The following is a 24,010-nucleotide window of genomic DNA, read 5'->3' as shown; positions in this document are numbered from 1 at the left end:
TAAAATAACAACTACTTAAAAAATTATATTATTTCTTACCGAGTAAGAACTCCAAACTGTAAAGGAACCATGCCGTCTAAAAGTACTATTTAGGACCAGGTACTAATAGTGGCCTCACAACCCTATAGCCAGCTGCTGATAGACCAGCATACCGTTCCGGTGAAGGAGACTACACTGTTCGATAAAGTGGATTATCCCAAATGAGTTTGTAGTTGCCAACAGAGATTGCACAGATGTTACCCTACAAGTTATAATTCAACATTTGAGTATCTGAAATGCTACCCGGTGTTTAAAAAATAAAAAATTGAAACCTATAACAAATACATTACTTACTTGGTCTAAATTATACCATTGAGAAGGCAATATCAACAATGTAACATGTAATACATATAAAACCCAAATCAAAAACATAATAAGAATATCGCCAACCCACCTGTGCGAAAGGCAAAAAAAGTAACGTTGGAAGTTTAATACATTTGTAACTGAACTTATTGTTTTTGTCCCAGATAATTTGTATACTCTATGCCGAATCTAATGTCCTAAAAAAACAAGAAAGAAATATTAAATGGTATATATTTATTTGCACAAAAACAAAGGTATTCGTTACTCATTCAAAACAAACATATTATCATTTTGACCCGAACCCATTGAAATTGTTATCCAATCTACCCAACCCTTGTCTGTTTTACTCACGATTGATTATTCCATGACACGGTACGTATGACGTCTCTGTTTCTGTGCTTGGTTCACCTGAATGTTGAGATGTGAAGAGCATTCATATCGAACCCTTTGACCTACATGACAATTAAAAACAAACATAAACGTAACATGCTAATAAAAGATCTAAACTTATGTCATTATAGACCACCAGTTGAACCAAATGAAGGCATATGCTTAACATTTACATCATTGATAGTTTAACAGTTGAGAATCCACCTCTCAAACCATCAGCACCCGAGACATCTTTGACCATCTGTACAATACTCTTTTGCTTCTAGCCACACAAAAGCACTACACCACCATGACAAAATAGACCACAAATTGTAAGAGCATGTTACATGACCCAAAGTATAAAACATTACTAATGTAGTCAAACAAATTTACTTTCTAACTACACAGTGAATTTAAAATTGATTGTAAGCAATACATAACAGACATGTGTTTTGACTCAAAATAGCTCCACTCTGGATTCGAGTTTTCATAGACCACAATATCAATCAGGTGCATCACTCCTTCCCGAAAGCCACCGACAATGGCATTGGCTCCCCAAAAGAGCTATCTTCAAACTGAAACTATACACCACACCACACTCGGCATTATACAAATGAGAACTTTGCTTTTCTATGATCTCTGAAACAGATTACAGCAACGCACTTCAAATAATCATACACTTTTTATCCTTTGTTTAATAATAAGCGCCCTAACGTAAAACATGATTCCATCAACACAGATTGACTAAAATTTGTGTTGTCGAATTAAAAGTTGGGATTACCTGGACTCGTGATTGAAGACCAGATCAAGATGGGGAAGACCAGAATCAGCATTCAAAAACGACGGTGGGTGACTGCATCTGGTGATTTTCTTTCGTCTACATCACCACCGTCTCTGCTCTCTCTTCCGATGATGGTTTTCAGGCGGTTGGTAGACCGTCGTCGGCGACACGGAATTCCCGATCTGTCTCCTTCTCTCCTAGCCTATCTATCTATTTCTAATCAAGTTTATGGTGGTGAAAAATTGATATGTTTCCTTGTGAATGACAATCACAAACGAGATGGGCCGATTTGAGCGAGCAGAGGGAAGTCGGATATAGCCATTTAGTTGCAGATATATGGCTAAATCGGTTACAAATGGAGAGATAGTGTAGTGGGGAGAAGGAAGAGACGAAAAGCAATATGATTTTACAAATGGAGAGTGGTGGGTAGAAACTATTTTGTTCTTACTGACTTCATTTTAAAAATCAAATTGTTTCTAGTTGGTTTTTTGCCACCCTTTTTCATGGAAGGTTTGTTAATATCTATAATAACATGTGGCTGAATATTAAGTCAAAGTGGTGCAAATAAAAATAGCATACATATCTAGTCATTTTTACTTTTTCAAATAAAATATCTATACAAAAATTAAATCTATACTATAATACATTTTATATTTTCTATTATAATCAAATCAAATACAAATATGACACAATTATTCGAAAATAGAACCAATAAATTTAACTCGCCAAATGATCGTGACATCAAACGAGACTTTGTATTGATACCAACTTTGTGCTAATCTGAAACACTACACGAAGTCAGAATTTGATTCTCACGGTTAAAACCCACTAATCTTTTATTATCAAGGAAAATTTTCTTTTGCAGTGGGTTGTATTCTTATTTTCGTATTTCTCAACTGATGGATGTAGTTTTAATTTCAATTTTTATTGTTACATATGGCAAAAATATGTAAAATAATTATAAGTTTGTTGTGGAGGAGGAATAGTCAAAAGTGTAACTAATTATCTATAATTTTGTTAAAACTCAAGGATTTAAGTGTAATAAGTTTAGGGGTTAAAAAATAAATGGTGTTTAAAAGTCTAAACTACCCTCATTTTAGGGGTCTTTCTATAAATAAAGGGGGGGGGGGAAGTTCTTATTTTTTGGGTATCTTAAAATACCCCTCCCTCATGCATTATAATATAGTATAGATAAAGATATTTTATTATATATCGATTTTGGACTTTTGTTTGGTTTGATTCAATTTATTAATTTATGACTTGGAGAAAAACTTAATTGAGAAATTAATTTTGACATAAAATAATGGAGTGGAGAAGAGATTGAAAGTGTATTTGAGAAAACATTCCAAGCGAATGTGGTAGGCTTATATACCTATCCCATCAACTTTGTGATTAAAGGATTAATTCTAATCGGAGTTGAAGTAGGTTCAAGATAACTTAAAAGGTTAAAGTTAAAGTTTGGTTTATTTTGTTATTATTTAGTTAATGGTCTCGATGAATATTAGAGTTGGCAATTGAGTACCTGTTAAGATACGATTAGACCTGTTTCAGTGAAAAATACATCCTTAGACTTTTTTAATTTTTAAAATAATTAAAATTACAATGTTAGGATCTATCATTTATTCATCTTTGTACATAAAACATAAAACTGTTTTATAAACATGAGATAGAAAGTAGTTAAACGAGTCGTAATCATGTTTGAAACTTATGTTGTGCGCGCCGTCAGAAACTTGTTAAACCTGTTAAAACACGATTTGCTAGCCTTAATGAATATTAGTATATTATTTAATGAGATATATTTATCTAGTCTGGGTCTAATAATTATTTAATTGGCTTTTGAGTTATAGTAGGTTTAGGTTTAGTATAGTATAAAGAGTAATTTACAAGTTTTGTCCTTTATGTTTGTCCCTAATTTCAGGCGTTGTCATTTACCTTTAAAATTGATTAGTTTTGTACTTAATGTTTCAAAATTCTGTAAGTTATGTCCTTTAGGGCAAACCCGTTTAATTTTTTTGTTAAATCTTATCATGTACAAGGCACATGAGGGCATTTTTATAATTTTGATTTTTAGGGAAATTTATGTAATTAATTTAAAATAAATACCCCACCATCTTCCAAAGTTGCTGACCCACCACTTGCCATCACCTGCCGCCACCACCTCCCACCCTCACCTGCCGCCGACCACCACCACCACCACCTTCCACCCTCACCTGCCGACGACGAAATCATCTGTCTCTCTACCCCCCTCTGAATCATCATAATCCCAATTATAACATAAGAGCCTAGTTTCAGTCATCATCTTCCCCAAATATGAACCCTAATTTGCGCATCCTGTTTCACGTCAAATTCGAGTTATATGATCACAATTAACGAATAAAACCTTAGGGCTTTTGAATGGAAAATGAAAATGAGTAGGATGGTGGCTAAGAGAAGAACCTACAACAAAAATCCAAAACCTGCAACACTAGAATGTTACAGGTGGTGGTTGAGAGACGAACCACCAACGTCGATCATAAGTATCAACCCCACAAAAACCCTAATTGTTGAAACCCTGACCGCCTAGAAGCTCGACGTTGGAGGACTCAAAACAAGCATGATGACGGAGGACATGGAACGAGCACGACGGCGTTTCCGAAATCAGGTGGTTTTGGCGAATATGGATATGGTTTTGGTGGTGGATGATGCGGTGGTAGGTGGTTATGGTGTGGTTTCAACGGTGGTGGGTTGGCGGTTATGGTGGCGATGGTGGAAGGAGGTTGTGGTGGCGGCATTGGTGGACGGAGGTGGTGGCGGCAGTGGTAGAAGGAGGTGGAGATGGTGGTGTAAGTAGGTTGTGGAGGTTGTATGGTTGAAGAAAAGGGGGAAAGAGATGAACAGAGGGAAAGAAATGAGCAGAGAAGGAAAAGAAATGAGCAGAGAAGGAAAATTGTTAATATATATTATTTTTATTTTTTCTTTTAAGATTTTTTTTAAATAATAGGGTAAAACGTCAAAAATATCCTCATGTGCCTTGCACATGACCTTTTTAATAGAAAAAAATTAACTGGGTTTGCCCTAAAGGACATAACGTGCAGGATTTTGAAACATTAAGTACAAAACTCATCAATTTTAAACGTAAAGGCCAGCAGCACCTGAAATTTGGGACAAACATAAAGGACAAAACTTGTAATTTACTCTAGTATAAATAAATGGATAAGTTTATTGTAATTTGTGTGCTTTTGGTTTATGATGAAAAGAGTCGAGCGGTGTTCGTTCAATTTCGTGTTCATTGTGTTCGTTCAAGGACCTGATTTTCCAACAGTGATTTGCCTTATATTGGCAATGAAGGAATAGATGCGTCAATTTTCATTCTAAACAGTTTCTAAATTCCATTATGTACACAAAGTGAAAGACCCTTGGATTAAATATAAATACAAAATTGCCTCTAAAAACTTAACTTTCTATAGTAATTACAATTTTGACCCATAACTTCACCCAAACTTTGATCACACAATTATAGGCCTACAAAACTTAAAAAAAAAAAAAAAAAAAAAAAAAAAAAGCTAAAAATCTTCAGATTGTTATTGTAATAAGAGGCTGACAAGACATATACATGGAACCACATCATCATTTGTACATGTAGATAAACACCATTTAGAGCTAGAATAAACATAGGTAAATTTCTGTTTTTAGTAATCGGAGTTCAACAAAAAACTTCCAATCAACTCCAAGGTTTTGCTCCCTGCTGGATTCATCACTGAACGAACTGGAACAATCGAAGTCAGTACTCACCACTGCTTGATTTTGTGTTCTCCATTCTATGTTCTTGACTCGAACGATTCTTGGTCTCGACTCAAGTGCCTGCTTCATCTTAGTTGATTAGAAAGAAATATGATAATGTTTTGGGGTATTCTAATCGAATACCATGATTTTTTTTTGTCATCTAACCGTTCCATTGAGATGGTGAAGGAAAGCTAAATTCCGATAAGTTAGTGAATTCATTGGAAATTCCTTCCGTAACCAACCAAACAGATTTTTGAATGGAATACATTCAAATTCCATGTTCACAAACTTGATACTACAAGCCATCTATATATTACCTACTTTTTTATGCCACTTAACTAGTTATAGGAAAGTTATTTAGTCTTTGATACATTGGCTAAACAGGACAAGAATCTGTTGTAAACATGGTATAAATATTAATTGCATGACATACTGGATTAACAAAACTACATTAAAAAAATGGTATTCTGTGCAAATAAAACCCAAGAGATGACATATGAATTTGATTAGTAACACATGGTTTAAAAAATATTAAAAAAAAGGGGGAATAATCAGTAAGCATGTCCATAGTAACAACCAGATATTGAGATTATTTTTAGAACTGTTTGTAAAAAAAAAAAAAAAAAAGGTCTGCTATTTATTTATAGATCACTAAAGGGAGTAAGGGAGAAAGATAGAGACCTTCGTATTAACTTCATGATCTAGGGACCTTCATATGCGGATATAGGGGATATGCCAGATGAGGGGCCAGTAGCAGCCTCGTTTACTGCATCTTTCTTTCAGTTTTGGGCAATCACCCAAGATCGTTAAACTCAAAAGTGACGGCAACAACGTTTCTGGTAGATCCATCATTTTTGGGCAATCGTAAAAGCTAAGATGAGTGAGAGACGTGAGCCGTTGGGGATGGGACAAGTTATTCAGATTAGGACAATTGTCAAAAGAGAGATGTCGGAGGGAGGTGAGGTGTTGGAGATTGGACACTTTGTTCAGATTAGGACAATCGTCAAAATGAAGATGTTTGAGGGTGGTGAGGTGTTGGAGTCCCGTTGAAACTGATTCCAGTTTGTTAAATTCATCTATTTTGAGATAAGTAAGAGATGGCGGAAGAAGATGAGAAAATTGACTACAACTACTCCCTCCATCGTCACCACCGTATAAGTACAGTTTCACGAGTGAGGTTGGAAAATTCTGTGGGCCCCACTCTGAGATGGGCTTATTCAACTTCCCGATTTCTAGAGTATCCAGATTGGGAGGCCAAACACCACGAGGAAAACACGCATCCATACTTGGACAATTTCTTATTTCCAATTTCTGTAGCGATGTCATATTAGCCAACTCATTATCAGGAAACGACTCCAGAGTTTCACAATTTATTATTCTCAGCTCAGTGAGGTGAACCAAATATTTCAGCTCGATGATTGATTTCAGATTTGGCCAACCACTTATATGTACATATTCAAGCATGCTGCTCTCGTTGTTGTTGTTGTTGTTCATTTTTTGTCCTCCCCACTCTGTTTCCGATAGTTTATTACAATACAAAATGTTAAGCGACTTGAGCTTCTGCCCTCCTGATGGTAAGGAGATAGTTGTAATTGAACTACAAGCAACCACACCCAACGTCTCAATGTTATCTGGACAACTACAACGCTTCATATTGTCACAATAAGATACCAGCAGCAACCTAAGAGATGTCAGGAGGTTGCTCCTATAATCATCCTCCTCTTTCTCTCCTAAACTCACCAAATTATTACAATATGACACTATCAATATCCTTAAATTCACAAGAATCTTACTCACCATTGCTTCTGATTCCCACAAATATCTTATTTCATTACACTCACATATGCTTAAGTCTTCAATTGCACCAAGATACTCTATAGCACCTCTCCACATCACATCATTAAGCCCTGATATACATTGTATTTCCAACTTGGTAAGCGCATTAGCTATTTCAACCACCCTTCTAAGCACACAATTATCACATCTAACTATTTTTAGAACATTCAATGAAGGTAGTGCTTGAAGTGTGACGTCAACCAGATTAGGGCAACCATATATTTCTAAAACATTCAATGAAGGTAATGCTTCAAGCTTGACTTGAACCAAATTATGGCAATCTCTTATTAGAAGTTGTTTCAAGCATGGAAACACATCACTAGTATTGTTTGCCCATTTCTCCCATCCAGGCATTTGTTTAAAACTTAAAATTTCAAGTGAAGGGAATGCACGACCTGTCCCTAGGAACTCCATACCCACAACTCTCACCCCATCCAATCCTTTGATAAACAACTGTTTAAGTGATGGTAGTTGCCCAAACGCCGGTAGTGACGTACACTTTTTACAACCAAGTATTGACACATGCCTCAAATGACGAAACGAGGGATTCCCAACCCAATTTGGAAACTCTAATCCCCCGTATGACTTAATTTTGAGTTGGATTAACTTGTCATTACGGGGCTTAAGCTCATTTAGGACCTCCGTTTCAAGAATTTCGTTTCTTGAATTATCCGACACATTAGTCCATACAACCTCTAACTCACTAAGCCTCTTTTGTGAAAAGTTTGCCACCCTTGCATCTCTTGCATTTTGAACTTTATCCAAACCAACAATGGAAACTTTCCCACATAAATTCTCTAAGCCTTCGAGTTTGGTTACTTCAAACCCGCTTTTACCTCCGATGATGATCTTCGAAAGAGTTCGTAGGCTTTTCAACTCACTAATCCCCAAGGGCATCTTATCCAAGAGCGGAGTGTCCCTAATATCAAGATGTCGCAGGTTTTTAAGCTTTAAGAAGTTGTTTGGCAACTTAGCTAAATTACGACAACCAACTACAATCAATGTCTGTAAATTATAGAGGTTGCATAAATTTTCCGGTAAATGTGTGATTCTAGTTCGGGATAGATTAAGATACCGCAAGTGCCTCAAAGTACCAATGGTACTTGGTACCTCACTTATTTCAAAATTACTCAAACATAGAACCCTTAACAAGGGTAACTCATGAAGTAAGTCAACTAGAACCCTATTTGATAAGTAGAAATGTTGCCAGCTCTCTATCACCCCAACAGACGTTGCCAAGAACGTTCTCAAACTTTTAGATATTTTTAATTCCTCAAACTTCTTGTAAGTTACATACGGCTCACGAACAAATGACATATGACGGTACTTTTCCAGCATCTCCTTCCTAATATTCTTCTCCGTCTCATTGTCTAACCTTACAAAAAACTCGGTAGCAACTGATGTCGCCAAGTCATTCATCAAGTCATGCATGACAAAAAACGATTCGTGATCAGGTGCATGTTGAAAAAATGACCTTGAAAACAACTCGTCAAAATATTCATGACCCAGGCTCTCTTCTGTTGAATCGCTTGGAGTTGGCTGCTGCAAAAACCCTTCTGCCATCCATAATAAAACCAGTTGCTCCTTGTCAAACAGAAAGTCCTTGGGAAACAAGGAGCAATATACAAATAACCGCTTCAAAGGTGCAGAGAGGTCATGGTAGCTTAGTTTAAGGGCTGGGATGATTTCACCTTCAACCGGTAATTTCCATATCTCACTTTCTAATACTTTCTTCCACAAGTCTTCATCTTCTTTTGTCCTCAGTGATGTCCCAAGTGTGATCAAAGCCAAAGGCAATCCATCACATTTTTTCACAATAGCTTCACCATGAGGTTTGAGTGACACATGTGAATCAAAATTATCTACACCTAACGCATGTAGAGCAAACAAAGACAAAGCATCGTCATGTGACAAGCTCCGTAGCTGGTTTAGATGACCGTAACCCAGTCTTCTGAGCAATTGCTCCTTCCGTGTTGTTATGATGACTTTACTTCCAGGAGCACATGCATGAAATGGGCCCACCAGGGTTTTCCAATCCTCAGGACTCTCACTCCACACATCATCTAACACCAAGAGAAATCTTTTCCCCCTCAAGTGTTTAACAAGATCTACTTGTAGCAGATTTAAATCAGCAAATTCCTTGTGTACCCCAGCTACAGATTGATAGATAACTTCGCTTATAGCAAAGCTATCAAACTCACCTGACACACATGCCCAAGCCTTGAGTTCAAACCGATCCTTGACTTGCTTTTCATTGTACAATAGTCTTGCTAGAGTAGTTTTACCCACCCCGCCCATACCAACTATGGGAAGAATGCTCAAATTTTGATCACAGGGTTCATCCTCCAATAAGCGGTGGACCAACGCCTCTTTCTCAACTTGCCGCCCGATAATACTAGATGCATCTACCATAGAGGTTTGTAATCTTCTACTTATAACTTTTGGCCTAGTTTCCTCTCCCACCGTCAAACCAAGCGCAGCTTTCTCCTCAACTAGATCTCTTAGTTTGGCAGTAATACTATCTAACTTGTCATGCATGCTAGCACTTCGTGAGAAATTTGTGCAACAACTTGGGATTAGCCTTCTTACCTTGCTGGCGATAGCTTCTGGCTCGTGGTTGAACTCACGGTGCATAGCTTCAGTTGCCAAATCGTCGAGGACATCGTCTATGTCATAAGCCAGATGCTGGAGATCATTCAGCCATTCTTTCACAGCATCATCAGTTATCTCCTTCCGAGAAGCATCAGCAAGCACACGTTGGATCTGCTTTAACGATCTGTGCCATTTCTTGATCTCGGCATCAATTCCCTTGTAGCTGGCAATGGTTTTCAAAGCTGCAGAGGCCAGCTTCTCAAAGAGCACATTGAGGAAGGCAGAAAGCACGATTTCAGCCATTGATTATTATTGGTGAGGTTGTACAAGAAACTTGATTATTATTGGTGAGGTTGTACAAGAAACAGGTGATATATGTCCAAGGTTTCAATTATTGTTTTGCATAGTCAATAGATATGAGATCACCATCCTGTGGTGGCACCTATCTTGCCGGCCTGCCTACTTCCTCTAGATATTTTATTAAGTTGACTTTGAATTCTGTTAAGAGGGGTCGTTTTTATTGAAAGGGTATCTTTGACAAACAAAAAAAAAGCTATATCTTTATAAGAATGATTGTGATGTATAAAAATTATTTTAAGATGTACATATATCTCACATCTTGATCAAAATATTTTCATTATAAAACGATTGTAACACACGATCCAAATAATAGAATTGAAAGGTCACAAGTCACAACCATGGTTGTAAATATCACTAGGCGCTAGTTGGACGCTAGGTACGTCTAGCGATTAAACAGGATTGATCGGGACTAATTGGATTGAGATTTTTATATGTAATTTTTAGTTTTATATATACATATACACATTTTTATAGGTAAAAATTTTAAGTTGACAAGTTTTAACCCATCTTCGACCCATTTTTTTAAGTATACATGATTAATTGCCAAAATCTACATGGTTTGGTTGAAACCTGGCCGGAATTTACAGGTGTTTGTCCAGGCCGGAATTGCCAATTAGGCCCGACTAGGGCCGACTACCGATTAATGAAAAATTACTCATGGCCGACTAGCGATCAATCCTCATCTGTCATCTAGTCCTGATTTTTAGAACACTAAGACTACTGACAAGTTACTTTTTTAACTTAAACAATTTATTAAGGCACATTCTATACACACCCCCCCTTCTTCCTGATTACACCCCCCCCTTGTGAGAGGAAAACTGTCGGTCCCACGCAGGCCCCACCTGTAAGTATGTGAGAGGAGGGGGGTGAAAAAAGTAAATAGGGGGGGTGTAGAAAGTAGCACCCTTTATTAATTATTAATTTTTGGGCCAAAGCAAGAAAAATGTGGGTTACTTAAGTAGTTAAGTTCGTGGGCCAAGAATCCAATGAGCGTGGCTAATGTTACCAAAGAAGTTCGGCCCAACACTGGTTGTAAAAAATTTCTACATTTCTTCGTCAGGCTGTGGATTTTGTTAAAGTTTTACACTTTTGGCTTCGTATCATCATGTGTATTTAACTCTACTCTTTTACAAAAAAAAAATAATAAATTTTAATAAATAGGATAGGATCGGATCAGTAAAATTATTTTTAAAGCACTCATTTTGGTATAATTTATTTTGAAATCGCACTCTTTTTTAAGAAAATAAAATTTAAAAAAAAAATCTCTCCAAGTAAAGGTTAACGAGTTAATAAATTACAGGTTTGGACTTAAAACGGGTTGATTGATTCTTAAAAGATTGGTTATATTAAGTGATGGTCCAATAGACTAATAGGTTTATAACGATATTTGTTAATTTACTTATAAGTTGTTGGTTCAGTTTTATTAATATCTTTTTAATTTGTTTTACAATAAGTATTTGTAAAATTAAAAAAAAGTATATCTTCTCTTTAAGTTATTAGTCAAAAAATTTCATGTGTGTCATTCGGATTTCGGTTTCACCAAATAATCATGGGCGTAGGGTGTCTCACCCATACACCGTTTTTCTCTCCGTCCCTAGGTCATGTTGTTTAATACAAAATTGATAGTAATATTCCTATCTGAGTTCCTTAACTTTTTTTTTAAACAAGAAAGATAGGGACCAAAATTATTACAACTGACATTATCCTTTCTTGAGTTGCTAATAGATTTTAAGTACAATCCAAACTACTACAACTAACAAACGCCAACTACTTTTGAGATGTTTGTTAGCATAATTCATAACAACCAAAACGTCCCAATCCAATACTACCTATTTAAAAAAAGAAAAAAATATGTGGCTGGATCACGTACGAGACTAAAGTTAAGTACAAAGCATAGCGATTAAGAGGGGAGGACAAGTGTCATTTAGAGGAAGGGTAATTAGATCTTTTCTCACTTGAACAACCTTCCATCTTGATTTTCAAACGGCTATAATTTTTTCATACATTGATATTCTTTTTTAAAAGTTATATTGTATTAATGAACATTTCATTCTCGTTAATTCGAGCAATCTATTGCTAAAGTTTTTTTTTAAAAAGATTAAAGGTTTTTGAATACCCATTAGTCCATTACGTGATTTTGAATACCTACCCAGCACACAACTACGTGATTTTGAATATACATTACGTGAAATGCCTCAAGATGTGTGTAACTGAAACTTTATGCGAGTACCTAGTTATTCCACACCTCTTATTCTAGGATGTCTTTACCTCTCTTAGCATGTTAAAATATTTATGAAAAATAACATGCCTTTCTGTGAATGGAGCTCGGCAGTTGAATACTGCAGAGTGACTGGAGCCTCATCTGCCCTTTGTAACTTTCCACCTTTCGTCTCCAACAACTTCCCCACCAAAAACCCAAAACCGCAACCATATGTACTCATCTTGGGGCCCACCATTCGAGTCATCTCGTTCGCAAACCGATCATTCCAAATCCCAGATCCTGAACTCATGGAAAAGTTGACTTTTTTCCTCACCCGTTCAAACTTGATTACACAGTTGACTTTTTTCTCCTAGACATAAAAGTCAACTGTGGAATCAAGTTTGACCAGGTCAAAGAAAAAAGTTAACTTTTACCGGAACCATGTCATGATCCTACACCCTTGTGTTAAGAAACAATAATCTCCTTCCCGAATTTATTTGATTTGTGTTCGTTCCTTCAAGCTGTTAAGAAACAAATCCACATTAACCAGGGCCCACAAAGATATAGTTCCTAACGTCGAGTCTTGCAAAATGACACTATAAGTTTCGGGGTAAACATCTTTGATGTATGATCTATGTTCACAAGAACTAAAGCATTCGCCTTTTGGGCCGATTTCAAAACAGGCTTGAGTTCACTGACACATGTCACAATTCTACCAGAAGAATCATACCATTTAAGATTTCTCAAAGGAATTTGAAAACCGGTCCTGCTGTTTTCCCATAGCTAACACCCGTGCATGATTAAATTTGAAAACCACGTTCTCGGTAAACACTGAGTGCTGACTCTCGGTAAACACTTAGTCCACCAAAACCGAAATGACTCTCAGTTATGCCTATGTCGGGTTAATCCATTTGTGATGGTTCGCTTGTGATTAGTTTCGGTTAATCCATAATGTTTCTTTTTGTGTTCTAGGCACAAGTTATCGTCTTTGATCTGTTACACAAATTGTGCAAACTGTTCCAGGCTATTCCATTGTTAAACTAAGCTCTGGAATCGGTTTCAGTCATGGCAGTTAATCAAAGCTTTAAAAACAATACCATAACCAATTGGTCGGTTAACCAATGCATATAAACCATAACAAACGGTTATAACGATTGTTTTGCTCATCCCTAGACATCATATCTATATTATAATCGTGGTCGATATCATTTAAAACAATACAAAAGAAGTTAAAGATTTTGGCCACACTATTTTAACATCTACTTATATATTCGACAAAACCAACGAATAATAATAATACGCATTCGCCAGTAACAAATCAATCAAGTCAGCAACAAAATACTTCCTAATCAGTCTATAATAACGATTCATAAAAACAAGATCATAATAAAACCAAATGATCTTAATCAAACTATCCACACACAACCACACGCCACCACACACCACCAGTCTTATCATATCTATTCGCCGCCACCAACCTCCGCCATAACATCTCTTGCCGGAGGAAAAAGAGCCACCGCGCCCTTCTCTGGATTCACATACTTCCTATACACAGCCTTTAACTTTGTTTCACTAGCACAGTCATGAAAAGTCACCAAAGTCTTTGCACATTCCCTGTTTCAAAACAAAAACGACGAATTTAACGAAGTTAATGACCAAAACTTGAAAAAAGTTTCAATACCCTTGTGATAAAATCACAAAAGAACTCACCTTAGTTCATCTTCATAGTACCCAGTGTGATGTTTAAGCGTTTCAGTCCAAGCTGGGGTCTTTTTAAGGGTGCACCGGGCTGCATAAACAGCCGAAGCAGCAAGCTTTGAAGGGCTGTTGGTTATGACAACTGAGTAGTGAATCAAACCGAGTTCAGTTAAGAAGAACACCATATTCTCCATCTAAATTATTCCACAATAAGAAGAAAAAAACTCAGTTTCAGTCTTGATTCTTTTATTAAAACGAGTAAAGATATAAAGAAATTTATATAATGTACCTCAGTGTCGAAAGGAACCGAAGCTTTGGTGTACCGAACGAGAAACACGTACGGTGTCGGAACCGTTAAAAACCAACCCAAATGACCAAGAATAGCTTTCTCCATGGTCAGAATCTGCTCTCTTGGGAACGCATTGTCCGAAATCGCAATCAAATCGGTGACTTCCGGAGGCCAGATTTCTTCGTATTTACACGCAATGAGCAGCGCGCTGATGCCGACCAGTTGAAGTTCCCTACGGGGAACTTTTCTCACCGAGAGATACCGGTCAACTACGTTGATGGTCAAGTAAAGACTCTCGGGCATCAGCTCGAACTTGCGGTGAACTTCAATCAACCAATCGATCAAAATAGCTCTCATTTTAGCATTGAGATCAGGCTGTGAGTTTGAATTCATGTAGTCTTGTAACCCGCCTTCGGTTTCTGAGAGCTTGTAGAACGTGTAAATATCTTCAACGTATTCAACTTCGGCTAGTTCGTTGTTGATGTCAGCTTCATCTATGTTAACCACTGGATCTTTAGGTCTTGTTGTGATTCCACAAGCAACCTGAAGAAAAATATTCAAATTTGGTCATAAGGGTATGGAAGAATCGATATAAAGATTATAAACATAAACAGTTTAACGAAGAAACTAACTTTACTACGGGCAGTGAGGACGGTTGTTAGCGACTTTGAAGGCTTTTTCGATCTTCTTCTAGGGGTTTCGTCTTGAGGTTTCAGTGACCTTGTAACGGGGCGAGATATCGGATTAGGTTTTCCGATTTCAACGACAGTGGGAGCAAGATTTCCTATATCAACCAGGGCTCGCCGATTCCTTCTTTCGATTTGTCCATCATTGTTCTGCTTCACATCTGCAACATGAATTTGGTGAGTTATAAAACCCTAATTCTCAAATCTCAATTCTAACGCTTTCATCAAGAACTATAAACAAAAAAAAAAAACTGCAATAAATCATATCACAGTGGTTAATTCATAACGCCCAAAAATCAATTTGGGGGTTTCTGAAACCCTAGATCTCAAATCCAACAAATAGCCAAAATTCAAAACCACAAACCTCTATTCGGCGGTGGAACCGGAACAACACACTCATTCGAAGTCATATCAACCACTTCTTGTTCTTGAGTATGCCCGAAAACACCTCCAATACTCGTCAAAAGCGACGAAAAGAACGACTGGAGACGGCTGTTGTTTGCCTCCCCTTCTTCTTCTGTGTTTCGGTCCGCCACCGTGATCGGTTTCGCTCTTCAAATCTGTTTCGATCGTGTGATATTGTTAGCAGTTTTGTACAGTGATCAAGTTTAGGGTTTCAGAGGGTTTTAATTTGGTTATGAAGAGTAAAGAATAAAGATGACGCGCCTTACCGTTTTATAACGGTCGAGTTTTTTGATTTTGAATAATAACCGTTAGATGTATGCGCGTGTGGGGATGTAATTTCGAACTTTAACGGTCATATTTTTACTTGAGATGCTTTTTTTTCATATTCTATCTTGAAGGGGAAGTATTAATTCTACCGTTTTGAGTTTAGAAAACGGAATATGCCATATTGATGAATGATGTTAATAGATTTATTAATTGTAATTATACAAGAAAAAGCATGAATACATACATTTATATGTATGTTATTTTTGTAAGCTTATACAAGTCTTTTTCATGTGTATTTTTATTGAATTAAAAATCAAGAGAAGATTTATAAATACACATAGATGTACAAACCTTACATTGTACTTTTCGAGATTAGGATCAAATACAAAGAATTCTAATTGTAAGAAGTGTAGGAAGGATTTATAGAGTGACAAGTATCCAATAACCTAAAAAAACCCACTACACAAAAAAAAACCCACTACAAAAAAAAAAAAAAAAAAAAAAACCCTTAAACATCCACCACCACAAAAAACCTAAACCCCCCCCCCCCACATCACTTTTTAGATTTTTTTTTTTTTTGGTTTTTTTTTTTTTTGGGGGGGGGGGGGTGGTGGTTTAGGTTTTTTGGGGGTGGGGTGGGGGGTTAGGTTTTTTTTAGATTTTTGGGGGGTGGGGAGGGGGGGTGGGGAGTTAGGTTTTTTGGTGGTTTTTTGGTGAGGTATAATTTTTTTTTTTTTTTTTTGCGGGGGGGGGGGGGGGGGGGGGTAGGTTTCTGGGTGGGGGGGGTTAGGTTTTTGGGTGGTGGTGGGGTGGGGGTGGGTGTTTAGGTTTTTGGTGGTGATGTAGTGGGTTTAGTTTTAGGTTATTGAACACTTGTCACTCTATAAATCCTTCTTACACTTCTTACAATTAGAAGCCTTTGTAGAATAACTTGACCCGTACTTTTCGGGGGATGTTGTACACTTTGTAATTATCTAACAATTATAACCTGATCACATCTTGGTGAGGTTTTGGGTTTGATTCTTACAAAGGGAGTTTTTCTCATATTTATTGGGTTTTGGGTTTTCTCCTGAATTGATGTATAGGCTAGTGGGGATGGATATGAATTGGTGGTTCAGCTCATAAGACGATGATACTCTAGTGGTCTGTCGGTGATCCAAATTTGTCGTTAGAAAAATCTAAGAATTAAGATTTTAAAACACATTCTATACATAAATAATAATTGTAGGGATAATTTTGATTTCAATGATTATTCAAAAAGTTTAAATGTGTTAAGGATAATTCAAGTGGTTTTATGATAAATATAGCTAGTTTATCTGATTCTTAAAATAAAGTTTAAATTGAGTTAGGATTAGATTGAGTATAACATAAATAGATTGTTAAAGTTATTGTATTTGTATGCTATGATTTATAATAAAATTGTATTTGTGTGCTTTGATTTATAATAACAAAATAGTCAAGAGAGTTCATTCATATCATGTGTTTAATAATGGCCCTATTTATTTATTTAAGTTATTGAATTGTTTTATTTTTGGAGACTCTAAACTCCTAATTCTTGTGTGATTCATTTTATTTTTCTTTTAACAAACAAGAACGTTCAAGACACATCATGATATTACTCTATGTCAAATGTACTTAACTGCGAATTGAAGTAATTATGCTCGTAGCCCCAAAATACGCCATGCTTTTATGTTCACGCGTTTAATATGGCATTTGTGTATGATATGTATCATACACCTTGCCCAAAGCTTGATGGCGGTCTTAGAGCATTCACATCCAATCCACTAAAAATATACATACATTCCACTAAAAAACAACTCCTATATCACAATATTTCCACTAAAAACAAATACTTTTTCTCTCTCCTTTTCAATATATATTACATTTTCTCTCTCCTCTACTCACAACCACTTTCAAAATATATTAAAAAATTATACAGGGTGAACAGTGTCCCCCCAAATATACAGATGAACAGTAACATTTTCTCTCTCCTCCACTCACAACCACTTAAACCACTTTTTATAATTTAAAAACCTATCTCTCAAGATTTGGTGGATAGAATGTGAATGCTCTTAGTTGGAGATAGTAATGCACAAAAGGTGTAACCCTCCAAGCTTCACCCTTTGGATAAGAGCGTGGTATATCATATCTAGGTGTGTGTATGAGTCGGTTTGACTCAAAACAATTAACTGAGATTGCAATTAATGGATAACCATAACCGATCGGTTATGGCATTTCAGTTAACTCGTTTTTTTTAACGGCCAACGAATCCTCCAAATGGGCTACTAGCAAAATTCACCACATCGGGATACACTCGTCTCCGAACTGCGGAAAACCCTCACCTAGGGTAGAAGCCCATGAACGCTCGCCCAAAGGTACGACAGTGCGGTGAGGTAAAACCCATTCAGTTCAAGGATCGAACTAGCGATCGCCGCCTACTCGCCTAGTCTCCCATCATCACCAGGTGCCACTGAAAACTAATGGGGAGAAGCAGGAATTGAACTCGGGTCTCTTGGAAACCCAAGTCTCTCCCTTACCACTCCACCAAAAGCTCATTGAGGTTAACTCGTTTTGAAGGTTATAATATGACAATTATTTGGGCTTAAAGTTTAAGCTCGAAACTTTTTGACCATGAAATAAATTGCTATTATACATTTGTATATGTTAGCATATTACATAGCATTAAAAATGCATATAATCTATTATATTAAAAAAATACATATAATAAATTTGGTTCGGTTTTGGCGGATATGAAGATCTTGTTCACCATAACACCGACCTGCAGTTGCCAGTTTTTTAGAAATATTAACCTGACCCACTGGTTTTTTGTATGATTCAATTTAGGGGTGTTCAGAATTCGTTTCGAATTCGAAAAATTCGAAATTCGATTAAATTCGATTCGATTATCAAGAATTCGTTTCGATTATAACAATTCGAATTCGAATTCGATTCAATTCGAGTCAAATAAATCGAATACGAATTTATAATTTCAAATTCGATTCGAAATTCGAATAAAAATTATACATTATATTTATTATTTTCATATATAATACATATATAACTTTATTGCGCTATGCTATAAATTATTTTCAAAATGTATTTCAAGTATTAAAATTACCCATTACCAAACTCGCTACATGGCCCATAACTAAAACCTAAGTAGCAAATCTATCAATAGATTTCTAACCATAAAAATATTAACTTGTAATGGTTATTCCCGAATTCTCGTTTTAAATGTTAGACTTAGGATACTTTATTTGGAAATTTTTAATGTGATATCTGATCGGTGCATTTAAGGTACATTTGTTGGGTAGTTAATTATGTTATAAATGCAACGGTATTGTTCTAAAATATATTACTTTTAGTGGTTTTTGTATTTTTGTGGGTTAGCAAGAGTTTGAGCTAAAATGATAAATTTAAAGTTCTAACAAAAAATAAATTATGTATATGTTTAGAGAGTGGTGTAATTAATTTGGAATTAATTGAGATTGTGGAGTTAATTAAGAGAATTACACATCTACGTAAGCTTGGAAGTGGATGAATTATAACATTATGGAATTAAATGCACTTTAGTATTATTGTGATTTAATTTTGTTTGTGTTCCTTTTGCAGCTTCGAACCAACTATGCCAGGAATTAAATAGGGCATCACGTGAATATTGGAGGGGGCCATTGGAAAAACGCAGACACTAGGACGAATTACAAACAATAACTCACGTGGAGGCTTTTGTTTCAAAAAGGGTAATTCACCAATTCTTATTACATATACACGTGCACTTGAGGGTTTAGCTGACTTGAGAGTGGGCCGCACATGCGCATGAACTTTGATCCAGTGGACTTGAGAGGGGGCTGAATTAATATAAGGGGATTCGCAAATAGGGACGCAGCCGTCAACAGAGAACATCAGGGACGAATTAGCATCATCGATCATCATTCTCTTGATCTCAAGCCAATCAATGACATCTAGCCAACTCGGGATGACAACCGAAGCGGCGAAGATCACCATGAGCGGCTAAATCTCTCGGTGACTTTCGCTCGGACGAACGTTTACGCGGTTTGATGTAATTATCTATTTTTCTGATTCGTACAAACTAGTATATCTTGACTACTTGTGTTGGATTATTGGTAAACGTTTCTTGTGTTTGAATTACTTGTCATTTATTAAGCGTATTGGCAACTTTCTTGTGTTGTTAGCGGGTTGGTAAATCGGTGGGTAGTTGATACAATCAAACGGGTTATTAGGTTGCATAGTGAATCTTAAAAACTATCCCTATTAACTAATCAAATTCATTAATTCCGAGGCCATGTTTATGTGGTGTTTTGAATCAGAAAACATATTTTTATATTAAAACGGATATTCGGGATTCCGGGTGGAGGTTACTTCTTCTCATCTTGATAACACTTTTCGTGACAAATCGTGTTTTCTTTTAAAACGACAAACAAACCCCCAATTTAGATAGTTTAGTTTTAATTAATTTTCTTTAACGCTAACCACAAATTCCCCGTGGATACGATACCCTACTTACGCTATCTACGTAGCTTATTTAGGTTTTTGATTGACCCTTACGACAGTCATCAATATCGTGTTTTATGGTTGTTTTAAAATGTATGTTTCACTTTAATAACTTTTTGTATGTTTTACAAAAAACTTCATCAAATCGAATTTATTCGAATTCGATTCGAAATTTAATTTTTAATCGAATACGAATCGAATACGAATTGGGTTTTTTATTCGAATACGAATTCGAATCGAATTGGGTAGGTTTTAATCGAATACGAAGCGAATTCGAATTCAAGGAAAAATTAAAATTATTCGAATAATTCGATTCGAATAATTCGAAAATTCGATATTCGATTCGATGAACACCCTTCATCAATTAATTCAGGTTTCTACACACCACCAATTATATCATATGAAGAAGTGCTATATCATATCACATTAAGAAAGCATAAAGTTTATATACACCAAGTTTTTAACAAGAGGGTTTTAGACACATTTTTTTAACAAAAATAACAAAATAAATCATTTATTTGTTCAATCAAAATTTTTGAAACAAATATTACAAAATAGTTTAAATTGAATCAGTATTCATCTCTCTTGAAATTTAAAAGAAAAATATGAATAACTTTTGTTTATTTATATAACCTAGACATGTGCACTTCATATATAGCTCATCTTACTTACCAAATTTTTTAAAAAAATATATGAATAACTTTTGTTTATTTATATAACCTAGACATTGGCACTTCATATATAGCTCATATTACTTACCTACACATAAGATACAAATCTTTAGCTAAAAAAATAAAAAGATGTTAGATTTTAATAACCTCAACTTTCAACAATTGGTTAATAACACTTTCAACTTTCGATTTGTACCACACCACTCTCAACTTTCAACTAGTTTTTTTCTGTCACTCCCAAACTAATTGAACCTTACTCCAGTTAGTTTTTTTTTTTGCTAATGTGGCACTTTGTTTAGTGACATGGAATCTGACATGACGTTTTTTGTTGATGTGGCACTTATTTTGTGACGTGACATCTGATGTGGCACATGTTTGATCACGTGGCATCTGGGTCAGCTAAATGGGTTAGGGTCAAGTTAATTTGGAAGTGTAAGAGGAAAATAAGTTGAAAGTTTGAAATGATGTGGTACAAATCAAAAGTTAAAAATGTTACTGGCTAATTGGTGAAACTGTGAAAGTAATGGTTATTTTTTTATTTTTTTATTTTTTTACTTTTTTGAACGGCTAATTTTTTCCATAAAAGTACGTACACCTCTCAAGAATTGAATCTTGATCTACCCACAAATACCATAAAAGTAATGATTATTTAAATATTCTAAAAACAAATAATTCTAGTTCAATCAAACATTAACAATAAATAATTCAAGGATTTACGTTTTTCATTTTTTCTCGCATTGCTATGAAATTGAACCTCACACTACTAACCAATTAATAATACGAAATGGGTAAACTGAAAGGAATTCAAAAAATAATTAAGAACACATGCAACATCTTTCTCACCACTCAAATCATCCGTTGATTCAGGACTTGCTTCTGGCCACGTGTAAACATCTCCTTGGCTCACGCTCTTTTGTCGATACCTTGTACCTCGTTAAGATGTTGAAGTCGTAGGTTTTTCCATGCAAAACAAAAATGGCGGTTGTTGGAGGAATTTCCGAATGTAAGGGCAATAGTAACGGTGTCGATTTCGATGACCTTGCTAAATTCGCCATCGCGGAACACAACAAGAAGGAGGTACATGTTCATATCCTCAATCCTCTCTAAATTGGTATCGATATTAGAGGAATCGAAATTATCCACTCCTAATTGAGCCTTGCACGCCAAGTTAGGCTAATCGAAATTTCCAACATCCTTTTCATTTCCAAGTCTAGGTTTCATTACGAGTTACATATCGATACATGTACGATGATCCACCTATTGCTTCTATAGACTTGATCTTCCCATTCTAATAATTCTGATAGAGCCAATGTGGGGTAGTCCATTCGGTAGAGGTATATAGGAGAGCTTCTAGGTTCAAACCTATACAAGGGGAAATAATTTAGAATTATTGGTGTAAATGGGGTAACATTAGCCGTTCAAAAAAAAATGATAGAGGCAGCTCAATTTATTTTGAGGCATACAATGAAATTCAAACTTGATGCTGTTGGCTTTTTTTCTCAGACCATGTGCAGTCATAAAGCCCTTTGTCGGGTGTTATGCGACAAGTGGCGAAACGCATAAGAGAGAGGCTTTATAGGGCTTTATATCACAAGAAGGTGTAGTGGGGTTATATATGTATCGGGCTTTGTATATAAGTATGTATGTATATATGTGTGTGTGAGTGGGGCTTTGAATCTTTCTTCCTTCACGCCGCTATACATATAACGGGAACAAGATTTTGCACCCCCCATAACGCCGCCCGTTTTGGTGTGCGCAAGCGCTATGGGGCGCCATGGAGGGAGGTGGTATACACCGCCCCACTACGTATATTCTCATAAATAAGAGTCAGATGTCAACCCTCCTTTATTCGAATTAGGTCGACAATGATAAATTAAAAAGTTTGCAGTGGTTAAAATTTATATTTTAATTTATATATATGTGTATATACAAATAAATGATAACAAATATATTTATCATTTTTGTTCTTTAAAACTTTGGGCCTAAAGTCCTAGCCTAATTTTTTTTCTTCATGAGTATGATGAGTATGTTTGAAGATTTGCAATTGATTGATTTTTGGACTTGAGACGTATTTGATGAAAACACTATAATTGACTCTTATCGCAGAAGCAATTGTATGTAGTGCTTTAGAAATTTCCGGGGAGATAGATAGAGAGACACTTACGAAATTACATAACCGATTTATATGCCAGGTTAACAAAACAATAGATATACGTGTTTATGCAATTATTGCAGTATTTTGCTTAAAATTGGTTTGGTATATATAGGATGGTTTTGAGAGACTTTTGTAGGGGAATAATTATTAGGATGTGACTGGTTCAAGTAAATATATATGTTCTAGGATGGGTGTTTGCAGTTTAGGATCATTTTATTGAAGACCAATTATGTAAGTATATATAATTGATTTATTAAAGGTAGTAAGATAATAACCGCCATTTTCGTCCCTGCGGTTTGGTGGAAAATGACACTTCAGTCCAAAAAACAAATTTGCGTGAGTTCCGTCCTCAACATTTTTTTTTTTGGACTGAAGTAGCATTTTCCACCAAACCACGGGGACGAAAATGTCTGTTAACTCTTATAACAATTAGTGATGGATGATGTTTTATGTAGAATGCTGCTCTGGAGTTTGTGAAAGTAATAGAAACAAAGGAGCAGGTGGTACAGGGTGCCATGTATTATATCAAATTGGAAGCAAATGATGGTGGTGAGAAGAAAACTTATGAAGCCAAGGTGTGGGTTAAGCCATGGGAGAATTTCAAGGAATTGCAGGAACTCAAACTTGTTTGATGCTGCCACCTCACCTTAACTCTATATGGTAACTGATAATATTTTTTTTTTTTTTGAAAAAGATGTAAAATCATAAATCAAATTATTATAGTAAGAGCACAAACAATTGTGTGGTTTTCGCTGTTTTTAAGGACAAAGGAGGTGAGAGAGTTAGTTGTAGTTTCCGGGGGAGAGAGATGGAGAAAGTGATATGAATGGGGTAAGAGAGACCAGGTGTCATGTGTGCACGTTTTTAGTCCCCTCAAAAACCAACTTATTGGTGATGATCTGACATATTATGTCGGTATAACCGTATAATCATCAAAAACACAGATACGCCCAGAAATCGTGAAAAGAATTCGTGATTTACTATTATGTTTGTCACCAAAAATTTACTTTCCTAAAAGGAGTTTTTGTATAGTTTTGAAGTAAAATGTGAGTCATGTATTTTATTCTTTTAAAAAATAATTCTAA

General features: G+C 35.9%; 3 protein-coding genes across 3 annotated transcripts; 1 reads left to right on the top strand and 2 right to left on the bottom strand.

The window, feature by feature from the left end:
• Nucleotides 1-5,025: 5,025 nt before the first annotated feature.
• On the bottom strand, nt 5,026-10,119 carry LOC110899940 (putative disease resistance RPP13-like protein 1). The gene is made up of 2 exons (XM_022146839.2): nt 5,936-10,119; nt 5,026-5,332 (listed from the first exon to the last, which is right to left on the bottom strand). Exon 1 carries the CDS (start codon nt 9,983-9,985, stop codon nt 5,966-5,968), a length of 4,020 nt encoding a protein of 1,339 aa, XP_022002531.1. The 5' UTR covers nt 9,986-10,119; the 3' UTR covers nt 5,026-5,332; nt 5,936-5,965.
• Nucleotides 10,120-13,492: 3,373 nt separating this feature from the next.
• On the bottom strand, nt 13,493-15,567 carry LOC110899941 (G2/mitotic-specific cyclin S13-7). The gene is made up of 5 exons (XM_022146840.2): nt 15,280-15,567; nt 14,862-15,076; nt 14,230-14,772; nt 13,953-14,134; nt 13,493-13,856 (listed from the first exon to the last, which is right to left on the bottom strand). Exons 1-5 carry the CDS (start codon nt 15,323-15,325, stop codon nt 13,703-13,705), a joined length of 1,140 nt encoding a protein of 379 aa, XP_022002532.1. The 5' UTR covers nt 15,326-15,567; the 3' UTR covers nt 13,493-13,702.
• Nucleotides 15,568-21,745: 6,178 nt separating this feature from the next.
• On the top strand, nt 21,746-23,563 carry LOC110899939 (cysteine proteinase inhibitor A-like). The gene is made up of 2 exons (XM_022146838.2): nt 21,746-21,847; nt 23,381-23,563. Exons 1-2 carry the CDS (start codon nt 21,746-21,748, stop codon nt 23,555-23,557), a joined length of 279 nt encoding a protein of 92 aa, XP_022002530.1. The 3' UTR covers nt 23,558-23,563.
• The last annotated feature ends 447 nt before the right edge of the window (nt 23,564-24,010 follow it).

Source organism: Helianthus annuus, chromosome 13, assembly GCF_002127325.2.
Source record: "Helianthus annuus cultivar XRQ/B chromosome 13, HanXRQr2.0-SUNRISE, whole genome shotgun sequence".
Lineage (NCBI taxonomy): Eukaryota > Viridiplantae > Streptophyta > Magnoliopsida > Asterales > Asteraceae > Helianthus > Helianthus annuus.
Note: the sequence above shows the minus strand (reverse complement) of the source record. Positions and strands in the feature narration are given on the sequence as shown.